This window comes from Lynx canadensis, chromosome A2 (genome assembly GCF_007474595.2).
Source record: "Lynx canadensis isolate LIC74 chromosome A2, mLynCan4.pri.v2, whole genome shotgun sequence".
Lineage (NCBI taxonomy): Eukaryota > Metazoa > Chordata > Mammalia > Carnivora > Felidae > Lynx > Lynx canadensis.
This window is the reverse complement of record NC_044304.2, coordinates 144,771,599-144,797,259: the sequence shown is the minus strand read 5'-3', so window position 1 is coordinate 144,797,259 and position 25,661 is coordinate 144,771,599. Positions and strand designations below refer to the sequence as shown.

At 42.1% G+C, this 25,661-nt stretch overlaps 2 protein-coding genes across 4 annotated transcripts in view; one reads left to right on the top strand and one right to left on the bottom strand.

The window, feature by feature from the left end:
- Positions 1–1,534: 1,534 nt before the first annotated feature.
- Positions 1,535–4,945, top strand: OPN1SW (opsin 1, short wave sensitive). Its single transcript, XM_030295593.1, has 5 exons — positions 1,535–1,889; positions 2,205–2,373; positions 2,720–2,885; positions 3,421–3,660; positions 4,599–4,945. The coding sequence occupies exons 1-5, from the start codon at positions 1,535–1,537 to the stop codon at positions 4,716–4,718; spliced, it is 1,050 nt and encodes a 349-aa protein (XP_030151453.1). The 3' UTR covers positions 4,719–4,945.
- Positions 4,946–6,025: 1,080 nt separating this feature from the next.
- CALU (calumenin) overlaps positions 6,026–25,661 on the bottom strand; it is a 30,880-nt gene continuing 11,244 nt past the window's right edge. The window contains exons 3-8 of one of the 3 annotated variants that reach the window (XM_030308384.1): positions 20,749–20,942; positions 16,865–17,031; positions 15,440–15,500; positions 10,172–10,371; positions 8,288–8,425; positions 6,026–6,768 (exon numbers count right to left, since the gene is read on the bottom strand). In XM_030308384.1, coding sequence (XP_030164244.1) covers positions 8,321–8,425; positions 10,172–10,371; positions 15,440–15,500; positions 16,865–17,031; positions 20,749–20,942 — 727 coding nt within the window. In that variant the 3' untranslated portion in view covers positions 6,026–6,768; positions 8,288–8,320. Of the gene's footprint in view, positions 8,426–10,171; positions 10,372–15,439; positions 15,501–16,864; positions 17,032–20,481; positions 20,676–20,748; positions 20,943–25,661 lie in introns of all 3 variants that reach the window. The other 2 variants (XM_030308382.2, XM_030308383.1) reach the window with 2 other exon arrangements.

Sequence of the window (25,661 nt, the reverse complement as noted above, 5' to 3'; positions counted from 1 at the left end):
TTTGCCCAGCTCCTCTAACCTGCTGGGAATCAAACTCAAAACTTTTTCTCTGCTGCCCTGGATGGCAGCCGAAACAATTTGCTCAGGCTTCACATCTGAAGCACCTCTTGCTTTTTGCTGGGCTCCTCAGTTAGTCCTCAGTGCGTAGCTCAGCAGGCAGCCTAGCATTTGAGGGGAGTTTGCATGCAGAGTTGAAAGCTTCCTCTCCTGTGGCTTCCTTCCTTTTAGAAAACCCACCGTCAGTCTTCAGCTACTCTGGGGTCCTCCAGACTGTCCTCTGACTCTGCAAGCCATAACGGCTGGGCCTTGCTGCTTGAATTCCGGCTGTGCCTTGCCATCTAGACTGGGGAGTGCCCTCAGGAAAGAATCCACTTTAATGGAGATGGTTCTGGTCATTCAAGGATTGGGTCGTTGACATCTCTGCCTGCTTTGGGGTACTTGATAGCACTTTCCAGTAGTGGTGTTTCGTGTTTTGTCCGGAGTTGATGATTTTTACCCACGGGAGGGATTCATCTGATACAAACTGCTATGCCATCAGGGGGCCATCCTTTCACGTATCCGTATTTAAAGTGTGTCACCTTTATCTCTGCATTCTGGGTCTGCGGAGGTGGGGAAGACGGTACATTCAGAGCTGAGATATAGTGTTGAGTGTAAGCACAGGTGGAGGTTAGAGCACAGCTGGCCTCACTGCGGGGGGGGGGGGGGGGCTGCACGGAAGAGGTCTTGACTTAGGCTTCGAGAGCCCGGCAGGACTCCAGGGCAGATGGGGCAAGACCGTGGTAACTTGAGTACTGCTGAGCGAAAGGCGGGGGGGCCGTGAGCAAAGCAACCTCAGACGGGCTGGGGGTGGGGTGGGGTCTGAGTAGAAAACATACATCCTCTGGGTAGACTCAACACGAAGAAACAGAAGCATCCAGGGAGGCCTTAGACTTCAAGCATTTTCAAGGTGCCCCGTACCCATCTGTGAAGGCTGTTGACTAAGGTGCTCCCTGGGTGCTCCCCGTTCCCTGCCCCTTCCTGCAGCCTGAGGCCAGTTCCCAGGCTGGCCGTGAGCCCAAGACCTCTGGAAAGGGAGACTTAGGGGCCACCTTCCACAAAAGAGCAGATGGGTGCGGAAACCTGTAGGGACGTGGTGGTGCCAGAAGCCAAATGCAAAGTCGCGCCCTCAATAGCGCCATTCAGAGAACGCACACACAAAAAAGTGATGAAGCATCTCTATTAAATATGGGTCAGCATCTCCCAGTTGCAGTGAGCTGACTCCTCCTATTCATTCCGGCACCCAGCACTGCATGTCGATTCTTTGAGCCCAATATTTTTATCCTCTCAACACGCAATCGGCTTTGGGTCCACAAAAGGAGGTTTAGGTGGGGGCTTGGACATCTCTAATCTCAGAATTTGTCCTTAGGAGGCTTAGGATCAGTACTGATCGTTCAAGGAGACCAAAAGTGGCTTTGGAGAGAGGGTTCTTTGCAAGGTGGGGGAGAAGTGGCGGGACGGTACTCTATAAGAGGAATCAGAGGGTGGGGGGCGTCCCATGAGTAAGATGTCAGGGGAGGAGGAGTTTTATCTGTTCAAGAACATTTCCTTGGTGGGGCCATGGGATGGGCCTCAGTACCACATTGCCCCTGTCTGGGCCTTCCACCTCCAGGCGGTCTTCATGGGCTTTGTCTTCTTCGTAGGAACACCACTCAATGCCACAGTGCTGGTGGCCACCCTCCGCTACAGAAAGTTGCGGCAGCCACTCAACTATATTCTGGTCAATGTGTCCCTGGGGGGCTTCCTCTACTGCGTCTCCTCTGTCTCCATCGTCTTCATCAGCAGCTGTCACGCATACTTCATCTTTGGCCGCCATGTTTGTGCTTGGGAGGCCTTCATGGGCTGTACGGCAGGTACGCAGGGGAAGGAGACTGGGTGGGGAGGTGGGGGAGACAAAGGACTGCTCTAGGATTGGAACCAGGAACCAGACTGTTGGGTTAGAGTGGGCCCCTAAAGAGGAGTCTGGGGAAAAGGAGTTTGGTGCTTTTTCTCACCGGGGTGTAAAGCAGCAGAGACTAGAAGTCTGACCAACTGAGTCCCAAACTCCACACCAACCCTCAGTCCAACGCTCTGTCTCCCTATGCTTGCTCCACCCTGTCAGTATTCCATTCTGTCTGCCAGGCCGGGTAGGCCCATCTACCCCCAATTACCCTCACATTTCACTACAGGTCTGGTGACAGGCTGGTCACTGGCCTTCCTGGCCTTTGAGCGCTACCTGGTCATCTGTAAGCCCTTCGGCAACTTCCGCTTCAGCTCCAAGCACGCACTGATGGTGGTCCTGGCTACCTGGACCATTGGTATTGGCGTCTCCATCCCACCCTTCTTTGGCTGGAGCCGGTGAGAGTGTAGGGCAGTGGTGCTAATTTAGCTAGGAGCTCAGGTTGGCGTGGGTAGAAAGAATTGGGGATAACCTTCGTCTCTGACCTCCACTTTTAACGAGCGGGTGGAGTAGGTGAGGGCAAGGGCTGTGGGGGGCAACTGCTAATGTTTATCCTGCAGTTGGAATTGCTATAGCCTCAGCTGGTAAAGACAGAAACTGCCCCTGCCTGAAGGTCCGTGGGCATCCTCTGGGTTCTAAGTGGAGAGCATAATCCAGGATCTCAGCTCCACTCCACTCATTTCTGTGGTGAACCCCGCGATGAGCAAGTGCCTGTCCAGTGGGTGAGTGCTTGGTCCCATGCAGGTTCATCCCCGAGGGCCTGCAGTGTTCCTGTGGCCCTGACTGGTACACCGTGGGCACCAAATACCGCAGCGAGTACTATACCTGGTTCCTCTTCATCTTCTGCTTCATCGTGCCTCTCTCCCTCATCTGCTTCTCCTACATGCAGCTGCTGGGAGCCCTCAGAGTCGTGAGTGATTTGTGTGAGGCTCAGGGAGGAGGGGGTCGGGGGCTCCAAGATGGGAGGGAAGAATGGGTGAGTGCTTCAGAACATAAGACCTCTGGGGGCATCTGGCTGGCTCAGTCGGAAGAGCACACAATTCCTGATCTGGGGTCGTGAGTTCGAGGCCCACGTCGGGTGTAGATTACTTAACAAACTTAAAAAAAGAAAGAACGTTTGACATCTGGAAATGTTCACAGCCAGGTAGAGGAGATGCCTGAAAGCAGTGAAGGAAGTGGGGCAGGGAGAATGATGAAATGGTGTGAAGAGTAGGGTGGGGTCCTCTCTGCTCAAATGTGTGTCAAGAGATTCTTGTGATCCCTTCCAACGTCGAAGACCAGACAGCCATCTCCATCTGGTCTTCCTCAAGGAAGGAGAACAAGAGGCGCTAGGCCAGAAGCTGGGACAGAGAGAGGCAATTGGAGCGGATGCCGCCCTGGTGGAAAAGGGTTGAGATCTGGGAGTTGAGGGCCGGGAAGAGGATGTTTCTCTGTGCTCTGCCCAGGTCGCAGCCCAGCAACAGGAGTCAGCCTCAACCCAGAAGGCAGAGCGGGAGGTGAGCCGCATGGTGGTGGTGATGGTGGGATCCTTTTGTGTCTGTTACACACCCTACGCTGCGATGGCCATGTACATGGTCAACAACCGTAACCATGGGCTGGACTTACGGCTTGTCACCATTCCTGCCTTCTTCTCCAAGAGTGCTTGTGTATACAACCCCATCATCTACTGCTTCATGAATAAGCAGGTAAAGCTCTCTATTTACATTCCTATGAGACTCTAGTTCATGAGACCTGGTTCTTTTCTCACCAATGACTTTTAATTCAGAGCACCTTGGACTCTACTCAAAAGGTTTCTAGGGGTGAGCAAGGGAAGCTCTCGGTAATAAGCACAGGGAGAAAGGCTTGGTCATTGAAACAATGTAATAGAACCCAGAGAAAACAGAATTTGAGCCCTAAAAGTCAGGTTGCTCCAAAGGGAAGGATGTGAAGTGGAAGGGTTTTGTTTTCTTGACAAACAAACAGATTTAACCATCACCCTAAATTCCTAGTGCTTCCATTTCACAAGTTCTTAATCCTTCCCAACTTCCAGCCTGCAGGAGCATATGCAAAGCACAGAAATAACAACATATGCGTAAGTCTCTAAAACAGTTTATCATCTGAAGGTACCAGGTGGCCTCCTATCCCAAATCCTGAATCTGAGCTAATAAAAAAACCCAAGCTCAGATGAATCTAGGAGAGTTCCTATCTTGTGGGGCAAACCCCCTGCTTTGAGAATTCTTAATAGCTGTTTTGTTTCCTTCGTCTTCAGAGATGGGACTCAAAACTCCTGGATGGAAACAAAATTGGCAATCCTCTTCAATTGGGAGCACCTTCTAGTAATGGAGGGGTGGGTGGGTGGGCCTACTCTGGCACCACTTTTGAGTGTCTTACTGAGGCAGGTTGCTTTGTGAGGTTCCCCAACAGTGGAACCTCTGAGCCAAAATGTGGAGGGATTACTGTTGTAGGCCCTGCAGTAGCTCTCAGGATTGGGAAGATGTATTCAAAACCACGAGGAGATGCTGGGTATATGGCATTGTGCGAGGCTTTGGAGATACGGAGAATGAGATCTCTTGCCATTTCCCGATGTCGTCTCTTCTGTACTGGTCTGCATGGGACTAACTCCAATTCTGCCCTTTCCTTCCAGTTCCGAGCTTGCATCATGGAGATGGTGTGTGGGAAGTCCATGACAGATGATTCTGAAATGTCCAGCTCCCAGAAAACTGAAGTTTCTGCTCTCTCTTCCAGCCAGGTTGGCCCAAACTAAGGAGCCATATTGGCTTATTTGCAGCAACTAGGATTTCACATTTAGGGAATTCCTTTTTTCTCTCAAAAACCAAGCTACTAACAAATGCAGAAGATGGGAAGGGGAATATGGCAAATTTGGGGCATCAACTTCCCATTTTCCTACCATTCCTTTCCTGCCTACAAAGGTGCTGTTCCAGCTGGGTCTACTATAGACCATTCCAAAGGCCATGTCAACAATCCTCCAATTCTAAGTGGCACCATTGACAGCACCTGAGAGCTGATTTCTACATATGGGGCAACTATAAAGGAGTATGGCTGATTTTTCAGTGTACGGGTAACAATTATCTTCCTTTTCAAAAACTTTTTTTCCCCCCTTACTGGGGCTCTAAGATAATACAATCTGAATTAGAACAAACATAAACATCTTAGAAATGGGAGAGATAGAGGGGCGCCTGAGTGGCGCAGTCGGTTAAGCGTCCGACTTCAGCCAGGTCACGATCTCGCGGTCCGTGAGTCCGAGCCCCGCGTCAGGCTCTGGGCTGATGGCTCAGAGCCTGGAGCCTGTTTCTGATTCTGTGTCTCCCTCTCTCTCTGCCCCTCCCCCGTTCATGCTCTGTCTCTCTCTGTCCCAAAAATAAACAAACGTTGAAAAAAAAAAAAAGAAATGGGAGAGATAGAAAGAAAGAACAAACTAAACCTCAAGTAGGCCCAAAATAGGGGTTTGAAAGAACTTCTTTATGCCATTACCTCCAATCATCACCATAGCTCTGGCAGGGACAGCTGTGTCCAGAAGCTCCTGAGCCAGCATGAATTATTCCAGGTGCTCCCCACCCAATTTGGCTAAACCTATATATCTGTCTTAAGCTGTGTATTAATAGTTAATTCTCTTCATGTTCTCAGAATGAATTTACACACCTTTATACAGTTTATAATGTTCAAAAAGTGTTGAAAAAACTGTTTTACCTTATACTTCATGCTCCCCCTGTGAAAGCCTTTTTGAAATAAAAATCAAGATAAATGTCGTGTGTACATTCAGGAATGACTTGTGTTTGGTATCAGATAATTATGTAATGAGCAGCTGGGCTCTTCTCCAGTTATACAGCCTAAGGAAAGCAGAGAAGGGGTACAGCTGTAGTGAGAAGGATGACAGAAGATTTCAGAATTAAGAAAGGAGTAATTAATCTGGGAGAAGGCAGAACTTATCTGGGATGGGAGGGAGTACAGTAAACCTCTAGGAGACCTCCTTTTCTTTGACATTTTATAGCACCTGTAATTCTAAGCAAGAGTTCCACTTCTTAAAAGAATAAAGGACATATGTACCCCACAACGAATGTAAACAGTTTTATTTAGAAACAGATAGGTACCTGTTTGCATTAGAGAATATAAAACTTGGTTTACACTCTATAAAAAATAACCAGTATCCAAATCCAAGAGAGCTAGCATTCACAGAACACACAATGTGGGTGTGTAGCCACTGTTCACCAGCCTCAGGCTTGACTTAAACCAAAAAGATAATCCAGGGGGATCATTAGAGATTAGAGTATAACACTTGCTGCTGAGCACCCAGCATCCAGAAGTTGCCATTTTAGCGTATGAAGGTTTGCTTTCTAAGTGAGTAACTTTAACATAAGGCCTGGGTTCTCTGTACCTAGTGAGCTGTGAGGCTGTCTTGCCACACAACTCATGTGCTCTCTTTAATCCCAGTTGACATTATGATCTCTGATCTTAACAGTAAAAATGGGGAATCTGGAGAGCAGAGATTTCCACTCCCCTATGCTGGGGTTAAACTTTAAAAGAGTTTATCTACTCTCAAGAGCTCAATGCAAAGGCCAGGATGAAGTTACATGATAATCTGGCATTTTACCAGGCCAAGTAGTCCACCTCAACATGATCATGGAAGACCAAAGGATACACCTAGGTTCAGATTATAATAATCACCCAGCACCACCTGAATGTATTATCCATAAAGATATATGAAATAATAAAGGTTAGATATACATACATTTATCTTAATAACCTGAGGGCTAAAAAAGTTTGGAATACAATTCTTCTTCTCAAAAGAGGTCCATCTGTAAGAAAGGGACCAAAAAAGACAGAGTTCGTGTTACATAAAATATGGGCAAAGTGTGTTGGGAACAGAAGGTGGCTTCTTCAGCTCTTTCTACAATGTCCCTCTTTGACAAGGATTGGCAATCTGCTGATCCATAATAAACTTTTTGGGGGCAGTGGGGAGAAGGGGAAATGGGGGCAAAGGGAGTGTTGGGTCAAAGGCAAGAAGGTTGAGCAATGGTCCTCAAACCAAAGAGTCCTCTATGTAGGCCCTCTCATCTTTGAGTCTGAGTTCAAGCTCTTCAGCTGACACCGAAATAGGCCTGGTGGTAAGTGGTTAGCATTCTGAGGTATGAGGATCCCTGGTAAATTCAGCAGCATGTGGTTTTTGGAAACCAGCCCACAAGATAAGAACACTGCAACCAAGCTCCTAACTAATACTGCTATTTAACCACTGTCTGAAAGAGAAAGGAAAGAAAAAAAAAAAAAATCCCCAATACATTGGGAGGTTGTAAGCTTCATTTCATATAAGGGGGTCCAAATAATCTATTTTAGGGTTTCTTAATAGAACCCTCATTCAGTGATCATTTCTCTTGTTAAAGGCACTTTCAATGACATAATTGGAAAGGAATACAATTTGACTGCAGTGAAAGCAAGATTAATTCCCAGAACACCTGGGGAGATAGGAGCTGAATGGGGCACTTACTGATTCAATAGGCAAGACAGTCTTGAGCACTTCAACAGACGCACACCCAGAAAAAAGTGCCCTGAAAACACTTGTATTTTTCCCTTAATCTTCCAGCTGTTTCTATGTATAACTCTGTAAAGAGATCACACTCACTACTTGATTTTCAAGACACTGGCCCTAACTCTTCCCACCACAGCTGTGCCCAGCAAAATTAGCAAACAGCTAGTCCTACTGGGAAGAAAAAAAATGAACAAAATCAAGTCGAGCCAAGCTTCCTGACAGCACAGGGATCTGTCCTTGCCCAGATAATGCCACGATCAATTGCTGGACCTATAGCAACTGAATGGACTATGTGGCCCCTACTACTTATAAAACATACTTTCAACAGGCAAGGTTAAGTGTTCTCTCTCTAAATATTAATTGTGGGGCATTTTTTTTTTCCCTTTTCTCTCTCCTAAACATTTCTTATTGATCTCAGGCTTTAAAAAATTAGTTAAGTCAGAATTATAAAAATTATATGGCAAGGGTTGAGAAAGAGTGAAGGGCTAATATTTGCCTACAAGCGTGAGTTGAGGATGTTGATCCTTCATATTATACTCCCAACCAGAGAACAAATACAAAAATAAACACACCATGTTATACATAATACAAAGTGTAAATCTACAAACACAAGTGTACTAATTAGAGTTGTTCCTCAGAAGCACGGTTCCCTCCAGTCCCTCAAAGAGGAGGAGGAATGGGGACGGGATGGTTTTCATTACGCCTTTTCAGGTCTTAAAAAAAGTTTGTAATAACAGTCTCAGTAGCGCAAACAATTTCATGTGAAACCAGAAGCTGTAAAAATAAATTACTTTTGAAGAAATGCAGGTTCTTCTGTCTGCAGCTCAGAACTCATCGTGTCGTACTAAGGCCTCACCAAAATCTGTGGCCTGGCTGCCCACAAATAAATCATACTTGTCAACAATCTCCTCCTTGGTAAGCTTGCCATCCTGAAACGAGAGAGAAGAGTGAATTGCGGCAAAACAGATTTCCCATTTCAAATTTAGAAACACTGCTATAGAACAAAAGGGGTTAGGATTTGAGATTCTAACTCCACTAAATTAAATGGGAACTCAATCCTCATCCCTGACCCCTTCCACATACAGAGGGAAAAAAGCAACAATTAATACATTTTTCTTATTAAGTTAAAACTGGAAGAATGGAAATAATATAGCTCAATAACTTAATGCTAGAGATATGTCAAGCAAGATGTGGGACATCTTCTAGGTATAGGTAAGAGATAGGAAGAACTGGGTAAAATAAAGTGAATCAAGTCACTGCCTCACAGGAACAATGAAATCTGCTAACATCCTTACATAGTCCTCACCCCCACTACACTGTAGCCACCAATCAGATTCCAGACATAACCCCAAATGAAGGCTGAGACACTCATCTCAAACATTACGTAAGCCAGATTCCCAAGATTTGACCTTACGAGTTTCTTTTTCTCACATAGCTCAGTCAGGACACAGGCTACTTTAAGTGACTGAAGCAAGAACTCAAAACAGACCGACCCTTAAAAAGGCTTGATGATAAAACACTGCATTTGAAACAGAAGACAGGCTTAGACAGGAGAAATATTCAGAATGCAAACCCCGCCCGTCTTTAGATTGACTTTCAGCTCACTCTAAGCAAAGCATTCATATTGCTGAAAAGGTGACAGGGCTCAGTGATAATACCACTCTTTTTTTTTTTTTTTTTTAATTTTTTTTTTTTCAACGTTTTTATTTATTTTTGGGACAGACAGAGACAGAGCATGAACGGGGGAGGGGCAGAGAGAGAGGGAGACACAGAATCGGAAACAGGCTCCAGGCTCCGAGCCATCAGCCCAGAGCCCGACGCGGGGCTCGAACTCACGGACCGCGAGACCGTGACCTGGCTGAAGTCGGACGCTTAACCGACTGCGCCACCCAGGCGCCCCAATACCACTCTTTTAATGAACCAAATGCCTCAGATAATTGATTGAGGACAATTTTAACAGGCTCCAGAGAAAAGCTGATTTACAACGTAACTACTAAGAATTTAGTTTTAAAAAGCATATTTAAGAAGGAAATGATCAGGGTGCCTGAGTGGTTCAGTCGGTTGAGCGTCCGACTTCGGCTCAGGTCATGATCTCACGGTTCGTGACTTTGAGCCCTGCATTGGGCTCTGTGCTGACAGCTCGGAGCCTGGAGCCTGGAGCCTGCTTCAGATTCTGTGTCTCCCTCTGTCTCTGGCCCTTCCCCTCTTGAGCTCTGTCTCTCTCAAAAATAAATAAACATTAATAAAAAAAATTTTTGTTTAAATAAAAAAAAATAAAAATAAAAAAAAGAGGGAGATGACCAACTTTGAGTAGGGAAAATGAGCCTATGATAGATAAAAGAACAAAGGAAATAATGGGGAAAAAAAAATTAGGGAAAATTTCCTGGGGATCCAAAGGTAACAGATGAAGCATGCTGGGCACAGGCTACGTACAGAGGCTCTTTGCTGAAGCCAAATGCCTCCAATGGTGTGAACACTGGGCAAAGGGATTTCTAAAATGAGATCAGATAGCTAGCACTGCCCTGTAAATTTTCAATCGCCAACTTAAGATTTGCAGCAGACTTAGACTAATTAAGACCTTACATGCTCTATGTACCTCAACAGGAATGTTTTAGGTAATCCCCTAGAAACAGACTTTGATCACTGCTAGGTTGTTTGGGCCTGGCCAGACTTACCTTGTTCTGGTCTGATTCATACACTAGGTGCCTGGCTTCTGCCTCTGCATGATCATAGTCTGAGGGGAGGATCCAGTCTTTGGTCTCTTCCTTGTCCATCTTCCCATCACGGTTCTTATCTCGAAACTCAACAAATTGTTCTCTTTCTGTCTTTACCCATTCTGGCTCATCAGCATTTCCATCATGGCTGTACATGTCACCTACGTACATAGACATACATAATACAAAAGGTGAGTATTTTTTCCAAGACTGCCACATGCTAATCTGGCCTAATTTTTCCCCCATCTGGAACGTAGTAGCAGTTACAAGGCTATTTTATAGGTCAGAGAGGCCTGAGAAAGCAAGGCATTTTCCTGAGGTTTAACTAATGACCTTTAAGAATATTTCCAGCTGTTGATTTTGAGTTAGTGAGTCCAAAAAGAATCCTTAGCCCTTAAAAATTGAAAAAATAAAGGGAGATGACTAACATCCAGAAAGATAAAGGCTAACTTTCAAAAGATAGTTGTTTCCTACATTCCTTTTCAATCCAAGGTAACTAGTTAAACCTGACTATTGGTATTAGAAAGGTGCTATTTTAAATTCTCAAGAAAACTTGAGAAGTGTAGACTAGAAGCCCAAACTGTCTACCAATTACTAAGTATATTTCAGAAATTTTTTTTTAAGAACCTACTTCTAAAAATAATGGGTATATTCTTATATAGCCATAATGTCATTATCATGTTTCACAAAATCAATTTTTTGGTATTACTGAATACTCAGTCCAAATCTGAATTTACTATTATCTTCTAAAGCTAGTTTGTTCAAATTACTTCTATGAATGCTGGTGGCTAAGAAGTTGTTATTGTATACCTGAATTTTACTAGATTTAAGAGTTAAGGTACTTTGAAATTCAGTATTTACAACCAACAGAGATTCTTCTTTACAGCTATTTAAAGATACCAATTTTAAAATGTGCAATAAAATACTGTTTTGTCAAAATTTTTTTAGACTTATGTGAATGAAAAAGTCTGAAGATTCCTGAGGTATATACATCAGTGTGTGTGCATTGTATGCAAGGTATGGGAGCATACCTTATATACGTCTAAATGGTTTCCAGCAGTTCTAAGCAAAGGTATTTAGTTGTGGTAAAGGTTTTATATGTAGGAACCCACAAAATGGAGACAGCCCAAGTCACAAATCTGAACACAAGTTAGCCTGCACTTAGAGGAAACACCATACTGCCAAGGAAATTTAACGTACACCAATCACAATCCTCCAACTCAGATTCAGCTACTTTACCTGACCCTAGAAAATAGGACCTGCTAGCCAGTCATGCTGTTTCTACGCTGCTGCTTCTAATGCTCTATAAAACTCGGCTCTTGCCCAAAATCCCTTGGGAAGAGAGAGCGCTCCACTGCTTGTTGGGCACAACGATCCCCAGTCTATAGGCTGTTTTCCCTTGAATAAAGGATGAACTCATTACTAAAATGTATTATTGTCACCTGACAGTTGGTACTGTCATTTTCCTGAACTTGAGGGCTAAGAGTAGAACTACTTCTGTTTTGTTTTGTTTTTTTTAAATTTTTTTAACGTTTATTTTTGAGACAGAGAGAGACAGAGCATGAATGGGGGAGGGTCAGAGAGAGAGGGAGACACAGAATCTGAAACAGGCTCCAGGCTCTGAGCAGTCAGCACAGAGCCTGATGCGGGGCTTGAACCCACGGACGGTGAGATCGTGACCTGAGCCGAAGTCGGACGCTTTAACCGACTGAGCCACCCAGGCACCCCGAACTACTTCTGTTTTAAACAAAGGAGGAGTACCTCAGGACAGGACTTGCCTGTTTTTTTCTATGCTACAGCACATTCAGAAAATGTAATATTTGTATGATCCACCGGGCCAGTGCCCTGCCTTAGCTGTCCTGTGGGTCGAGACCTTTCATAGTACAAATATGGGGAAATTCTGAATTACAGAGGAAATAAATGTGTGCTTAAAAGACATACTTTTTTTAATGTTTGTTTATTTTTGAGAGAGATAGTATGAGCAGGGGTGGGTCAGAGAGAGAGGAAGACAGAATCCAAAGCAAGGTCCTTTCAGCACCGAGCCCAACGTGGGGCTCAAACTCACGAACCATGAGATCATGACCTGAGCCGAAGTCGGACGCTTAACCAACTGATCCACGCAGGCCCCCCAAAAGACATCCTTTTAATAGAAACTAGAATATACAATGTAATGTAAGTGCATTTCAAAGATAGATGAGTAAGGATAAAAATAATACTATTTAAATTTCTATTTAAAAAGGATTTAATCTGTATAATGATACTAAAATTAATTTTTTTGAGATTACGTTAAAATGTTCTTAGGATACATAATGCAATGCTTAGAGATGAAATGAGATGATGATTGGAATTTACTTCAAAATAATAAAAAAAGTAAGGAAATGGATTGGTTACAGATGTGAAGGGATTGGCCATGAGTAGACGGCTGTTAGGGCTGGGCATAGGTACATGGAATTCTAATTTTGTACATGTCTGCAACGTTCTACAACAAGTTTAAATAAAAAATTCAACAGCATAACTCTGGGGACTTCTTATTAATGCTAAATGAAAGAGGCACTGACCATTTGTTTATGATCTCTCTCCTCAATAGGGCAGAAACTAGCATATCCCTAGAAACTGGAAGATATTGTTTGGGGACTTTTAGGTTTACAAAATCCAGCATCCCTGGTGTAAGTGTTTATGTTAGTTGATGGTTTGCAAAAGAAATACACACACACACACACACACTTGGTTTAACAGTTTCAAAATACAATTCCTCTGCCCTTGGATATGTATGATGGAGAAGTAGAAAGAAATATCTCCTTATTTGACCTCGATGCTTGATAAATGATGGTACTTACCAGTTATAAAACTTAATTCCTCTCCTCTGGAGGTTCAAATGAGTTCCTCAGTTTTAGCAATAGTGATAAAATGGCAAAAGCCAGGAATGAAAAGATAAAATATTTAAAAGTAGAAACAGTCAACTTTGAAGCAGTCTCAGTAAATGCAGCCAGACATTTACTTCCTCTGTGCTGATGAACTCCACTAAAAAGAATCATTTTGGAAAGAAAGAAGAAAGAAGAAAGAAGAAGGAAGGAAGGAAGGAAGATCTTCCACTGCTCATTCCTTTTTCTCTAAAAAAAACTCAGAACACATCACTGAGTCTTTGAAGAATAGTAAATATTCAGGGAGTAATTCAATGGGAATAACCCTAAATATAAAGAGCAAGTATAATTAGACAAAATCTGAGAAAAGTAACTTGCTCAATTCAAGGGACAGGTGGAAAAAAAAAAAAAAGGGAACAGAGGACCTAGACAGAAAATACAAACAGAATATCGTAGAAAGGAGGAAATACTCTAAGAGAAATCGGCAACTTGGGGTCCCTTAGTCACCCACTGATCTCTTATCCTATTCCCTATATTCTTCTCTTGGGTTTCCTAACACCAGTTTAGGCTCCCTACAACTCTTTACTGTCAATTCCATGGGCATCTGGAATGCACTGTATCAGTGCTATCCAATATGGCAGCCACTGGCCACATGGAGCTATCAAGGACTTCAACTATGGCTGGTCTGATCAGAGATGTGCTGTAAGTATAAAAGATGCTTCTGCAAACAGTATGAAAAAAATTCTTAATAATTTATATTGATAACATGATGAAAGTAATTTAGATTACTAGGTTAAATAAAATATATTAAAACTAATCATGCTAAAAAATTTTTTAAGTTTATTTATTTTGAGAGAGAACGCGCATACCAGCCGGGGAGGGGCGGAGAAAGAGGGAGAGAGAATCCCAAGTAGGCTTCACACCGTCAGCACAGAGCCTGACCCAGGGGTCCAACTCAGGAGCTATGAGATCATGACCTGATTGAGCCAAAACCAAGAGCTGGATGCTTAACCGAATGAGCCACCCAGGAATCCCTAAAAAAAAAAGCTTTTGATGTAGCTATTAGTAAAGTAATAACACGGGGCACCTGGGTGGCTCAGTCGGTTAAGTGCCGACTTTGGCTCAGGTCACGATCTCGCGGTTCATGGGTTCGAGCCCACTTCAGGCTCTGTGCTGACAGCTCAGAGCCTGAAACCTGCTTCGGATTTGTATCTCCCTCTCTCTGCCCCTCCCCTACTCGTGCTCTGTCTCTCAAAAATAAACATTAAAAAAAATTTTTTTTTAAAAGTAAAAATATATCATGTGGCTCACATTTACATTTTGATTGGACAGTGCTGCTACAGACACTTTATCATGACCCACTATTCCTCATGCTGGTCTGGCTTAATGATGTGCTAAGAGTTGACCCATGGGGTAAATTTTTTTTTTAATGTTTATTTTTGAGAGAGAGAGATAGAGCAAGCAAGCAAGCAAGCGAGCGAGCAGGGGAGGAGTAAAGTTGGGGGACAGAGGATCTGAAGGGGAGACTCCACACTGAATGCAGAGAGCCTGATGCAGGACTCGAACCCCCAACTGTGAGATCATGACCTGAGCTGAAGTGGGACGCTCAAATGACTGAGCCACCCGGGCACCCCAAATTATTTTTAAATTTGCATTAAAAAAAATTTCTTTCATTTAAAACAATTTTTTTTTAATTTTTAAAAAATGTGTATTCTTGAGGGGTGCCTGGGTGGCTCATTCGGTTGGGCCACCAACTTCGGCATGGTTGTGAGTTTGAGCCCTATGTTGGGCTCTGTGCTGACAGCTTGGAGCCTGAAGCCTGCTTCAGATTCTGTCTCCATCTCTCTGCCCCTCCCCTGCTCACACTCTGTCTCTCTCTCTCAAATATAAAAAACATAAAAAATGTTTATTCTTGAGAGAGACAGAACATAATGAGCGGGGAGGGGCAGACAGAGAGAGGGACAGAGAATCTGAAGCAGGCTCCAGGCTCTGAGCTGTCAGCACAGAGCCTGATGTTGGGCTCAAACTCACGAGCTGTGAGATCATGACCTGAGCCTTAGTCAGACACTTAACTGACTGAGCCACCCAGTCGCCCCTGTTTATTTTGAGAGAAAGAGACAGCTCAGACTTGTGGGTGTGCACAGGGAGGGGCAGAGGGAGAGGGAGAGAGAATCTCAAGCAGGTTCCATACCCAGCGCAGAGCCCGATGCAGGGCTCAATCTCACTATGGTAAGATCATGACCTGAGCCAAAATCAAAAGTCAGAATCTCAACCGGCGAAGCTACCTAGGGGTAAATTATTTCTATGGGCAAACACACTTCCACAACTTCTCAGCTTCCTCTAGGAAAAACAGGAGAAACAGACTTACCAATATACTCTTCCAGGTCAATGAAACCATCAGCATTCTTATCTATATCCTCCATTGTTTCCTGGACAAAAGAGAGTAAGAAGAGACTATTAAAGTTAGTATCTGGATGAATTAGTTTAGGCATTTATCATTCATTAAAAACACACATGAACATGCGGGTATGGTTAGGGGCACGGGAGTGGCTTAGTCGGTTAAAGCATCTGACTTTGGCTCAGATCATGACTTCACAGTTCATGAGTTCGAGCCCCACATCAGGCTCTGTGCTGACAGCCTGGAGCGTGGAACCTGCTTCGGATTCTATGTCTCCCTCCCTCTCTGTGCTCACCCGCTCACACTCTATCTGTCTCTCTCTCAAAAATAATAAACATTAAAAAAAATTTTAAAAACAAATATGTACATGTGTGGGTATGGTTAAAGCATAGGAAGTTGCTGTTTTTCTAGCCGAAAAAATGGTAAAATATTAACTATTTTTTATGCTTCAACCCTAAATAATTATGAATCTTCTTGGAGGAACACTGGCATTATTTAATAATGACCTATCCCACCAAGCCGATAATGATGTGGAGTAGCCCTAGTCATGAAGTCATTCTAACAGATATGACCCGTAGGTCTGTAACTATGTAGTCTATGTTTTATGTTTACAAAACTATAAAGTCTACAGTTTATGTTTTATTGGTAACTGCCTTCTGTGATAATTCTTCAGTAGTGTCTGATCACTGGTTATGGGATTTTGTTTTAATGTTTACTTTTGAGACAGAGAGAGAGAGAGAGAGGGGGGGGGAGGGAGGGAGGGAGGGAGGGAGGGAGGGAGGGAGAGACGTTGAGTGGTGAAGGGGCAGAGAGAAAGGGGAATAGAAGATCCAAAGTGGGCTTCGCACTGACAGCAGAGAACCCCATACAGGGCTCAAACTCACCAACCGTGAGATCGTGACCTGAGCCGAAATTGGATGCTTAACTGACTAAGCCACCTAGGTGTCCCGGTTATGAGATATTTTTAAAAATAGGATATTCCTAGGGTGCCTCGGTGGCTCAGTCCATTAAGCGTCCAACTTCAGCTCAGGTCATGATCTTGAGGATTGTGGGTTCGTGCCCCACATTGGGCTCTGTGCTGACAGCTCAGAGCTTGCTTCAGATTCTGTGTCTCCTTCTCTCTCTGTCCCTCTCCTGCTCACTCTCGGTCTCTTCAAAATAATAAACAAACATTTAAAAAAAAAAAAAAAAAAAGGATTTTCCTGGGGCACCTGGCTGGCTCAGTCATTACAGCATGGGATTCTTGATCTCGGGGTCACTGAGTTCAAGCCCTACCCTGGAGCTTAGAGCTTACTTAAATAAGTGATTCTCCCAAATACAGTCATTCTCCCAAATAAGTCATTCTCCCAAAAAGAGAAACTGAGTTTCTGCTGAGAATCACTGTTCTCCACCAACCTGTACTACTATGTCTTTCATGTAATCATATTCCTCGGGGTGCAGGAAAGCTGTGAATTCTTCCTTTGTGGCAATAAGGTCTCCATCCTTGTCTGCCATCTTAAATCTCCGCTCATCTCTAACCATCATTTGTTTATAGTTAAAACCATCATCAGGGTCTGGATCATCTAGAAAACAAAACATTTAGGTCAAATTTTAACAGACTTCCACAAAACATGAAAATGTATGGGCTGAGGAATCAATTTCCAAGAAGGATAAACCAAGCAATGAAGAAACAACCTGATTACACAGGTAAAATTGTTAACAGTGTGAAAACATTCAGTTTTGGTCATCAAAGTCAGGTCCAAGTTGAATGTAAATGTTTGCCATCCAACATGGAACCCTGGCTCCTTGGCTAACCTAGGTACCGCTTCACTATTTTTGGTGTTAAGGCTACTAGAGGGTTCCGGCTTTCTAGTTATATCTGAGAGGCAGTGGTAGTTTTAAAATCATACTATCTGGGTTTGAATCCTAACTCTACCACTCCTAGCTGTGTGACTGTGGACAAGTAACTGTGCTTCAATCTAAATGGAGGTAATAATGGTGCCTGTCTCATAGGACTGCTATGAGGGTAAATGAGCAAATAAATCTAAGTGCTGAGAATAGTGCCTGGCATATAGCTGGCTTTCAATAAATGTTAGCTATTGCTATTTTTATTAAAGATTCGACTCCCACCGAGAAGCTAGGTATCAAAGGTTTTCTATCTCATATTAAGGTCACTTTGATTCAAGCAACAGAATTATTACCGTTTGAAAAGTCACACTTCAGTTTTTTCAGCCAACTCAGATTATCTACCATGAATTACAGGTACCGTTTGCCACCCCCTCCCTCATTTATGTAAGATTCTAGGATGTAAAACTAGAGTTACGCAAAACAGGTCAGAGGTTGCCTAGGGATAGGGGATAGGGGATAGGGAAGGTAAACAGGATTACGAAGGGACATGAGGAAATTTTTTCGGGTGATGGAGAAGTTCGTTTATCTTGATTGTAAGAATGGGTTCATTGGTATATACCTATGTCAAAACTCATCAATTGTGCATTTTAAATATGTGCAGTGTCCTATATATGCCAATTATACCTCAATACAGCTGTTACAAAAAGTAAACATTAGATTACAACCAAACTGTTTCTGGACCTATCCATCTGTTATGATGTTGAACTATATAAGCAGTAGCTATTTAGTCTCTAGAAGAATGAAATTCAGTTTAAGTTGAAGGAGTTATCTGTAGGAAAAAGCCCAAAATAAATGGACAAAAAAACCTTTTCAATCTGCTGCGTGGACCAAAAGAAAGCATGTGAAGATATCATGAAATGTAAGACACCACAATCAAGCTAAGAAACAATTGTTCCTAGAACATATTGCTTAAATAAAGAAAGATACGGCACTAGTTTTATAAAAAAACCCACAAGGCCCCTTTAACAATAACATCACACTGCTGACTTTTGATACCAAAGTTCAGTCCTTCCAAATTTCAAGCACGGTTTGGAAAACAAAAACAAACTACCACTCTGTTTTGAGAGAGTTTTGGGCAGTTTGAAACTTCACGCTTTGTTGAGCGTCAAAATTCAGTAAGACAGCTTATTGAATCGTGACTATACAGGATACTCAAAACCATAATAGGTTGAAGATGGAGAATTTAAGGAAAATACACTTTTTAAAGACACTAAGTCGTCTCTTCTAAACAAAGTTTCAGTACCGACTCCGTAAAAAACAAAGATAACAGCAGACAACTGACACAACAAGACTAGATTCTTAACTAAGAGCCCTTCTCTCCACCTCAGGGTAAAATGTGGTGACTGGAATCAAGTAGCCTGATAACATGCACACAAAAGATAAAATATTTTATTTTAAATAATTAAATTCATGTGTTTGCTGTCCTTGTTTGGGGTGCCGTATCTATCCTAAGTACCAGCTTATTGTGCTAGCCAGCCTGCAGTTTCAAGTAGGCTCTTGATCTAGTTTTGGGATAGCCAGGATGGATCTTAGTATTCCATATTTTGCTTGTAGCAGAAACAGTGTAACCTTCCTTTTGTGGAAAGCAGATTCATTAAGACAGATTTTAATTAAAAGCTAAGATGACTTATACCTGAACTCAAGATTAAATCAAGAACATACTCTCACCAAAAAAAAAAAAAAAAAAAAAAAAAAAAAAAAACAAAAAAAACCCTCAGCGCTTCTCTAAGCCACCTCATTACCCCGAGTGCTATCCACCCACATGCCTCCAGGGAAAGATGCCTTATAAAGATATTGCTTCTCTAGCCAGTGCTTCAGCTTATTCAGTCTCAGTAGAAATACCCATTACATTGAATCATTTGACCTGAGAGCGCAATGGAGCTCTCAACAGATTTTTATGCACATAATCATACAAAGAGCTTAATATTCATTTTGGGTAGCAAGTAAGTGCCTAGGTCTGAACTGAGATTTATTAACACACCATTCTGTTTAGATCACCAATAACCTAGCCTTTGCTCTATATTTGTAAGTCCAAATAAATCAGGAGGGTGCTGAGTCTCAGCCAGAAAGCAAGAAACACGGGTGCCTCTCCATCTGCACTGACTTCTTAATACACATGTTCTTAATTGGGTGAAGGATATGTTTGGTTCTTGGCTAAGTGTCAAGCATGAAGAAAGATTGCCACTTTCGTCTTAGGAATGAGAACAAGCTCAATACAGAAATAAAAGTCTCTTCACTAGAAATGCATGCAGTCCTGTAATTAACACAGACAGCTGGCTATCCAGTGGGGGAAACAGACCATTATACACTCACTGCTTGTTAATCAGTGGTGGAGAATGCCTGCTTTCACCCAGAAATTTGCCTCATTTCCAGGATAAAAATGCAAGAAGTAACATTTATACATTCTTATCTCAAATTGTAACTTCGAAGAGGAATCACATAACAAAAACACCCTAATCATCAACTCAGTAAGACTGCCACCTAGCATTCAACAACAGGCAAGTGTAATAAGTAAAAGAAGATTACTAACAGGTGGCCCAAGCATACAAGCTACCAAATCAACAGAAAGCAATCACATTTGCCTTGAAGCATTTGCATAGCAGGCTGATAAACTCATGTGCCAGAGAAAACAAATGGGAAATTTTCTTTTCTAAACTTCAGTAAGCATACTAAAATTGTTAAATTTTATCAAGGAAAGCTATTTGATCTTTATTTTATTATGGAAGGTCAGTAATTTTCCTATTCTCACCAGTTATACAGGAATCTAGCTTGAATTTCAGGGTCACCACTTTAACGTGACCACGTCAAGAGATATTTCAAAGTCTCTTGCTTTGCATTATTGAAACAATGCCTTTTAGAGGAGATTTGCTCCAAAAATGATCTGAGGGATCACAGAAAGAAAAATTGCTAAAATAATATCTGAAATGCTAAAGATGTAGAAGATGCCGGACCTTACAAAACTAAAATACTTAATATACACATTTAAAGTTAATAAAGGAAAATCCGTTCACAGCATTTGGACTATTTTTAAAGTGCACAATTTCTCCCTTTCCTTCACTGTGTGACCCATTTGTTTCTTTGACTCAAGACCATGGTCTCTATCAGGCTGACATCTTGCCCCTTACCCAAGTAAGTGCCATAAGTCACGTTTCTGTACTCATCCCAGGAGATTAAGCCGTCTTGATTCATATCAAACTCGTGCCATTGGTTTTCAACATTGTCATATATGTATTTCTTCTGGGCGTGCTTAATCCAGGATTTCAGCTCCCCCTCCGTCACAAACCCATCTTTATCCACGTCTATTTTATCTACAATCATTCTACAAGACAAAACAGTTACGTTTCAAGGTGCCAGCTCCACAAGGCTTTTTCCCCCAGATAGTAGGGACCTACCTAAAACGTAGCCGTAGGTGGCATTTTTATACTCCTCCCAGGAAACGAGGCCGTCCTCATTGAGGTCATGCCCCTTCCACTGTCGCTCTACATCCTCGTAAATCCAGCGCTTTTGTGCAAATTTAATCCAGTCTTTGAGCTCATCCACAGTGACAAACCCGTCCTTGTCGCCATCTATTTTACTTACAATCTTTCTGTAGAAAATGCAGAGAAATCCAGCAAGAGGTTAAAAAGACACAAGGCTCCAGACTTAGCCAGGTGTGTGTTGTGACCACAGGTGTTGCCCAGGGCTAAAGCATGGACATAAAAATTGTCTCCAAAAAAAACCTTCCAGATAAGCAACTGAAAATATTTCTCTTAAGTGGCCTGTTACTGGTAACGAGCCATCTAGACAAGGCAAGCGCAGTCCATGGCTGGTGCACTTACACGCAAAAGCAAACCCAGTCTCATCCTTTTAGGGGTCAGAATCCAGGAGTGAATATCCATTCCTATCTGGGTTCTCCATTCTTTGTATCAAACAACATGCAAATCTTTTTTTTTCTTTGCATGTTGCCCTTTGTGCAGGGGCCACGTTAAAGTTAACCTTCTTTGTATCGTTCCAATATGTGTGCTGCCGAAGCGAGCATGACAAGCAAATCCTTATGCTTTTCTTTATTGCTTTAGGAGAATCTCAATTTATTGGTAAATAATCACAAATCACTGATAGGGTTTTCTAAAAATTCAAAAATGTAAACCAGACTTTAAAAAGTTCAGCTGCTTAAAAAAAAATAACACTTTTGTTAAAAATATAAAGATAACAAAGATAGCTCTGGGATCACTTATACCTCAAGTCAAGATTATTAAAAAACAAAAGCGAAAAAACCAAAACCCACACACATACACAAAAAACACCCCAAAACCAAAAAAGAAAAAAAAACAACAACACAGGTACACAAAGACAAAAGGACAGATGCATGCTTGTTATAAAAAATAGCTAACAGCTAATTATATACTATGTTGACTTGGATTTTCACATAGAACCACAAAAACAGAGAACTTTGAGGAAATGATGTGGTAAGAATGTCCACCCCTGACATACATGAGATTATGAGAATGTTAATAAGTTGAGAGGGTGAGAATACAGATGATAAAGCAAAACTACAAAGCTAAAGAATCAATATACTTCACCCTTCATGAGCTTTTCTTCCAGACTTGGCATCTCAGTTTAACTTAAGAATTTCAAAATAAGTGCATGATAGGAAAATCCCTAAAGATGCAACGGCTCACTTATAGAGGCTAAGACAACCTATGAAAAGTCAACCAAGTGGCCCAGTATGGAATAGGAACTTCAAATCAAGATGTCCAAGTGAAATCTTGGCATACTCCTATGCTCTATTATTTGCAGGATGGACAAAGACTGTCACTTGGTAGCAAATAATGTCTTTTCCCAGTCTGCATTCGTTTCATGAATACTACATCGGAAAGTGATTAAAATCACAGACTACTAGTGATACGATGAAAAGATATCGTATGATATCATCTTGATATTGGTATGTTGTTAGCCTTAACTGGCTAGTACTTAAACTCTCTAATTTAACAAGCATACTCCTTCACGAAATATGTTATCTTTCAGCTTTTGCTCTAAAGTATTAATAGAAAAGGGAAAGCAGGAAGAAGCTATCTCTTAAATACCTTCCTCTATCTACACGGACATAAAAGTTTTTTTGTAACTTTAACCCTGGAATTTTAAAAAATATTAACACATTAAGTTATACCAGTATTAAAAACTTTTGCATTATCTATAATGGGACCTAGTTTATGTCCAAATGGTACTAACTACCAATAGTGCAATAGTGCTACTGTACCATTAAGAAAAAAAAGGTAAGGTATCAGAATGCCTCCCATTCTCAAATGAAAATTTTAAACAGCCTAAAGAGGGTCACTCAGATAAGGATCTCTAAGATAAAGAGCACATAACTGCTCAAGAGGGGCTTTTGTTAATGAAGTTGGCTGAATGCCATTCCATTTATTCCAACAGAAATATCTCAAATGGTTTAGCCCAGATGTTGGCAAACTTTTTCCGAAAAGGGACTGATAGTAAATAGCTTTGATTTTGTGGGCCACATATGGTTTGTCACATATGTCTATACTTTAATAACCATCTAAAAATATAAAAGCCATTCTTATCTTGCTGGCCATCCAGCCTGCAGGCAGCTGTGAAAATACACTGGAAGTGGGTATGTCCCATTTTAGGCACTAGCTCTAAAGGCCGGTGCAAATTTATGAAGCTAATGGTGTTGTTTTCCTGTGACCTACAGATGTAAGTTATGATGCCATCAAGTAAGCATTTATTCCAGGGTAGACACAATGCACTTAGTGGACCTTATGTTATTTCTCCTAAGAGGTAACATATGCCTCTACTCTACTTTTTTCAAGAGTCAAAAAGCAAATCAGTAAGTAGGCTCCAGGAGGGTTCATAATATTCCTGAAATATTCAGCATACAAAATCTTATATATATTCCTACGTGCACTGTTCTGAGGAAGGGTCTTTTGCTTTCCTTAGACTCTCAAAGGGGTTGACCTGTGACCTAAAAAAAAGGATGATGAACTGCTCTAGTTCATTTCTAAAGCAACTACACCAAGTGTGAGAACTTTTTAATATTTAGGCTCACCACCTCAAAACAAACAAACCCTCATTTGAAGGACACATAAATGAAAATTAAGTAGACTCAAGACCACTGTGAGTGACTGGGGGAGAATACACACATAAGAAAGTATGTTCTATTTGCTAACATTCTTAAGAAAAAGGGAAAACTAGGGGCGCCTCGGTGGCTCAGTCAGTTAAACGTCTGACTTCGGCTCAGGTCATGATCTCATGGTTCGTGAGTTCGAGCCCCGTGTCAGGCTCTGTGCTGACAGCTCAGAGCCTGGAGCCTGCTTCAGATTCTGTGTCTCCCTCTCTCTGGCCCACCCCAGCTTGTGCTCTCTCTCTCTAAAATAAATAAACATTAAAAAAAAAATTAAAAAGAAAAAGGGAAAACTGTATTAAACTGTTTTAAAAATAGTAGTGAATTTTTGCAACTACAGGTATGAAAATGATCTTCTGTCCATCACTTGCTTTCTATATGGATGGAAAAGAGGAGGAGAATCTGTTGTTCCCAACCTCTGGTATATAGTCACCTACCAAAACAATGTTTAAAATGCCACAGTAAGCTTAAAAAAAAAAAAAAAAAGTTCATCTGGAATCCTTGCTTACAATAGTATATCACCTCATTTGTCATTATCTCCAAAATTTAGGAGAAGCATATAGTACTTGTTCATACATTCTATGAAAAACATGATTTTACCCATCTTATTCTAATCAAATATGGAGTCTGCTCATGTGTGTTGAACCTTTATTTACTGAAGACAAAAAGGGACGTTGTCTCTACTGAAAACTGCCAGCAGAGCTACTCCACCACCTATATAGAGCCAGAACACACTGATTAACACCAAGTCTAAAGGCCCTTCATTATTTAAGAGTAACTCTGTGAAGAGCCATGTACAGACCCAAATATGGGTCAGACATGCACATTATTAATAGGTGAGACATGAAGACCGAGAATACTCTCATGCACCCCTATTTTTAGCCCAAATGTTAGCATAGTTATAAGATTAAAATTAAAAGTGAGCATGGTCTCTTAAAATTAGAAAAGCAACCTAACAGAAGACTGAGTCCTTAATGTATTTGTTTTTCCTATTTTCAAATGTTTGGAGATAGTTTCTCATTCTACATAGCAAAATCTTTTGAGTATTTCTGTCAGTGCTTAAGAATAAAATATTGGGGGCACCTGGGTGGCTCAGTAAGTTGAGCGTCCAACTTCAGCTCAGGTCATGATCTCACAGCTCGTGGGCTCAAGACCCGCACTGGGCTCTGTGCAGACAGCTTGCTCGAAGCCTGAAGCCTACTTCAGATTCTGTGTCTCCTTCGCTCTCTGCCCCTCCCCCACTCACACTCTGTCTCTCAAAAAAAATAAATGTTAAAAAAAAAATCTCTTCGGGGCGCCTGGGTGGCTCAATAGGTTAAGTGTCTGACTTCAGCTCAAGTCATGATCTCACGGTTTGTGAGTTTGAGCCCCATGTCGGGCTCTGTGCTGACAGCTCAGAGCCTGAATCCTGCTTGGGATTCTGTGTCTCTCTCTCTCGTGCCCTTCCCCCATGCACACTCTATCTCTGTGTCTCTCAAAAAGGAATAAACATAAAAAAAAAATTTTAAGGGGCGCCTGGGTGGCTCAGCCGGTTAAGCGGCCGACTTCGGCTCAGGTCATGATCTCGTGGTCCGTGAGTTCGAGCCCCGCGTCGGCTCTGTGCTGACAGCTCAGAGCTTGGAGCCTGTTTCAGATTCTGTGTCTCCCTCTCTCTGACCCTCCCCTGTTCATGCTCTGTCTCTCCCTGTCTCAAAAATAAATAAAATGTTAAAAAAAAATTTTTTTTTAAACTCTTAAAAGAATAAAATATAGTACCGATCAGTTAGCAGATAATCCAATGAAAGGATAGAATTTATTCTGAAGTATCACCCCCAAACAAACCCCATAATGTCTTCTAATCAAAGCACTATCCATGATGGCAAAATACTTTTGGAAATTCCTCTGTGGTACAACTTTCCAAACAAACCTCTTGAATATAGTTCAGAAAGTTACACCAATGGTGCTCATTAAGGAGAAAATGTTCACTAAATTAACTAATTAATAAATTAATAAATTGGGGGCATCACACTTTGGCTCAGGTCCTGATCTCACGGTCTGTGAGTTTGAGTCCCACGTCGGGCTCTCTGCTGTCAGTGGCAGAGCCCGCTTAAGAGCCTCTGTCCCCCTACCCCTCTCAAAAACAAATAACCGGCATTTCCTTAAAAAACAAGGCTTTAGGAGAGCCAAAAACAAACAAAAAACAAAACA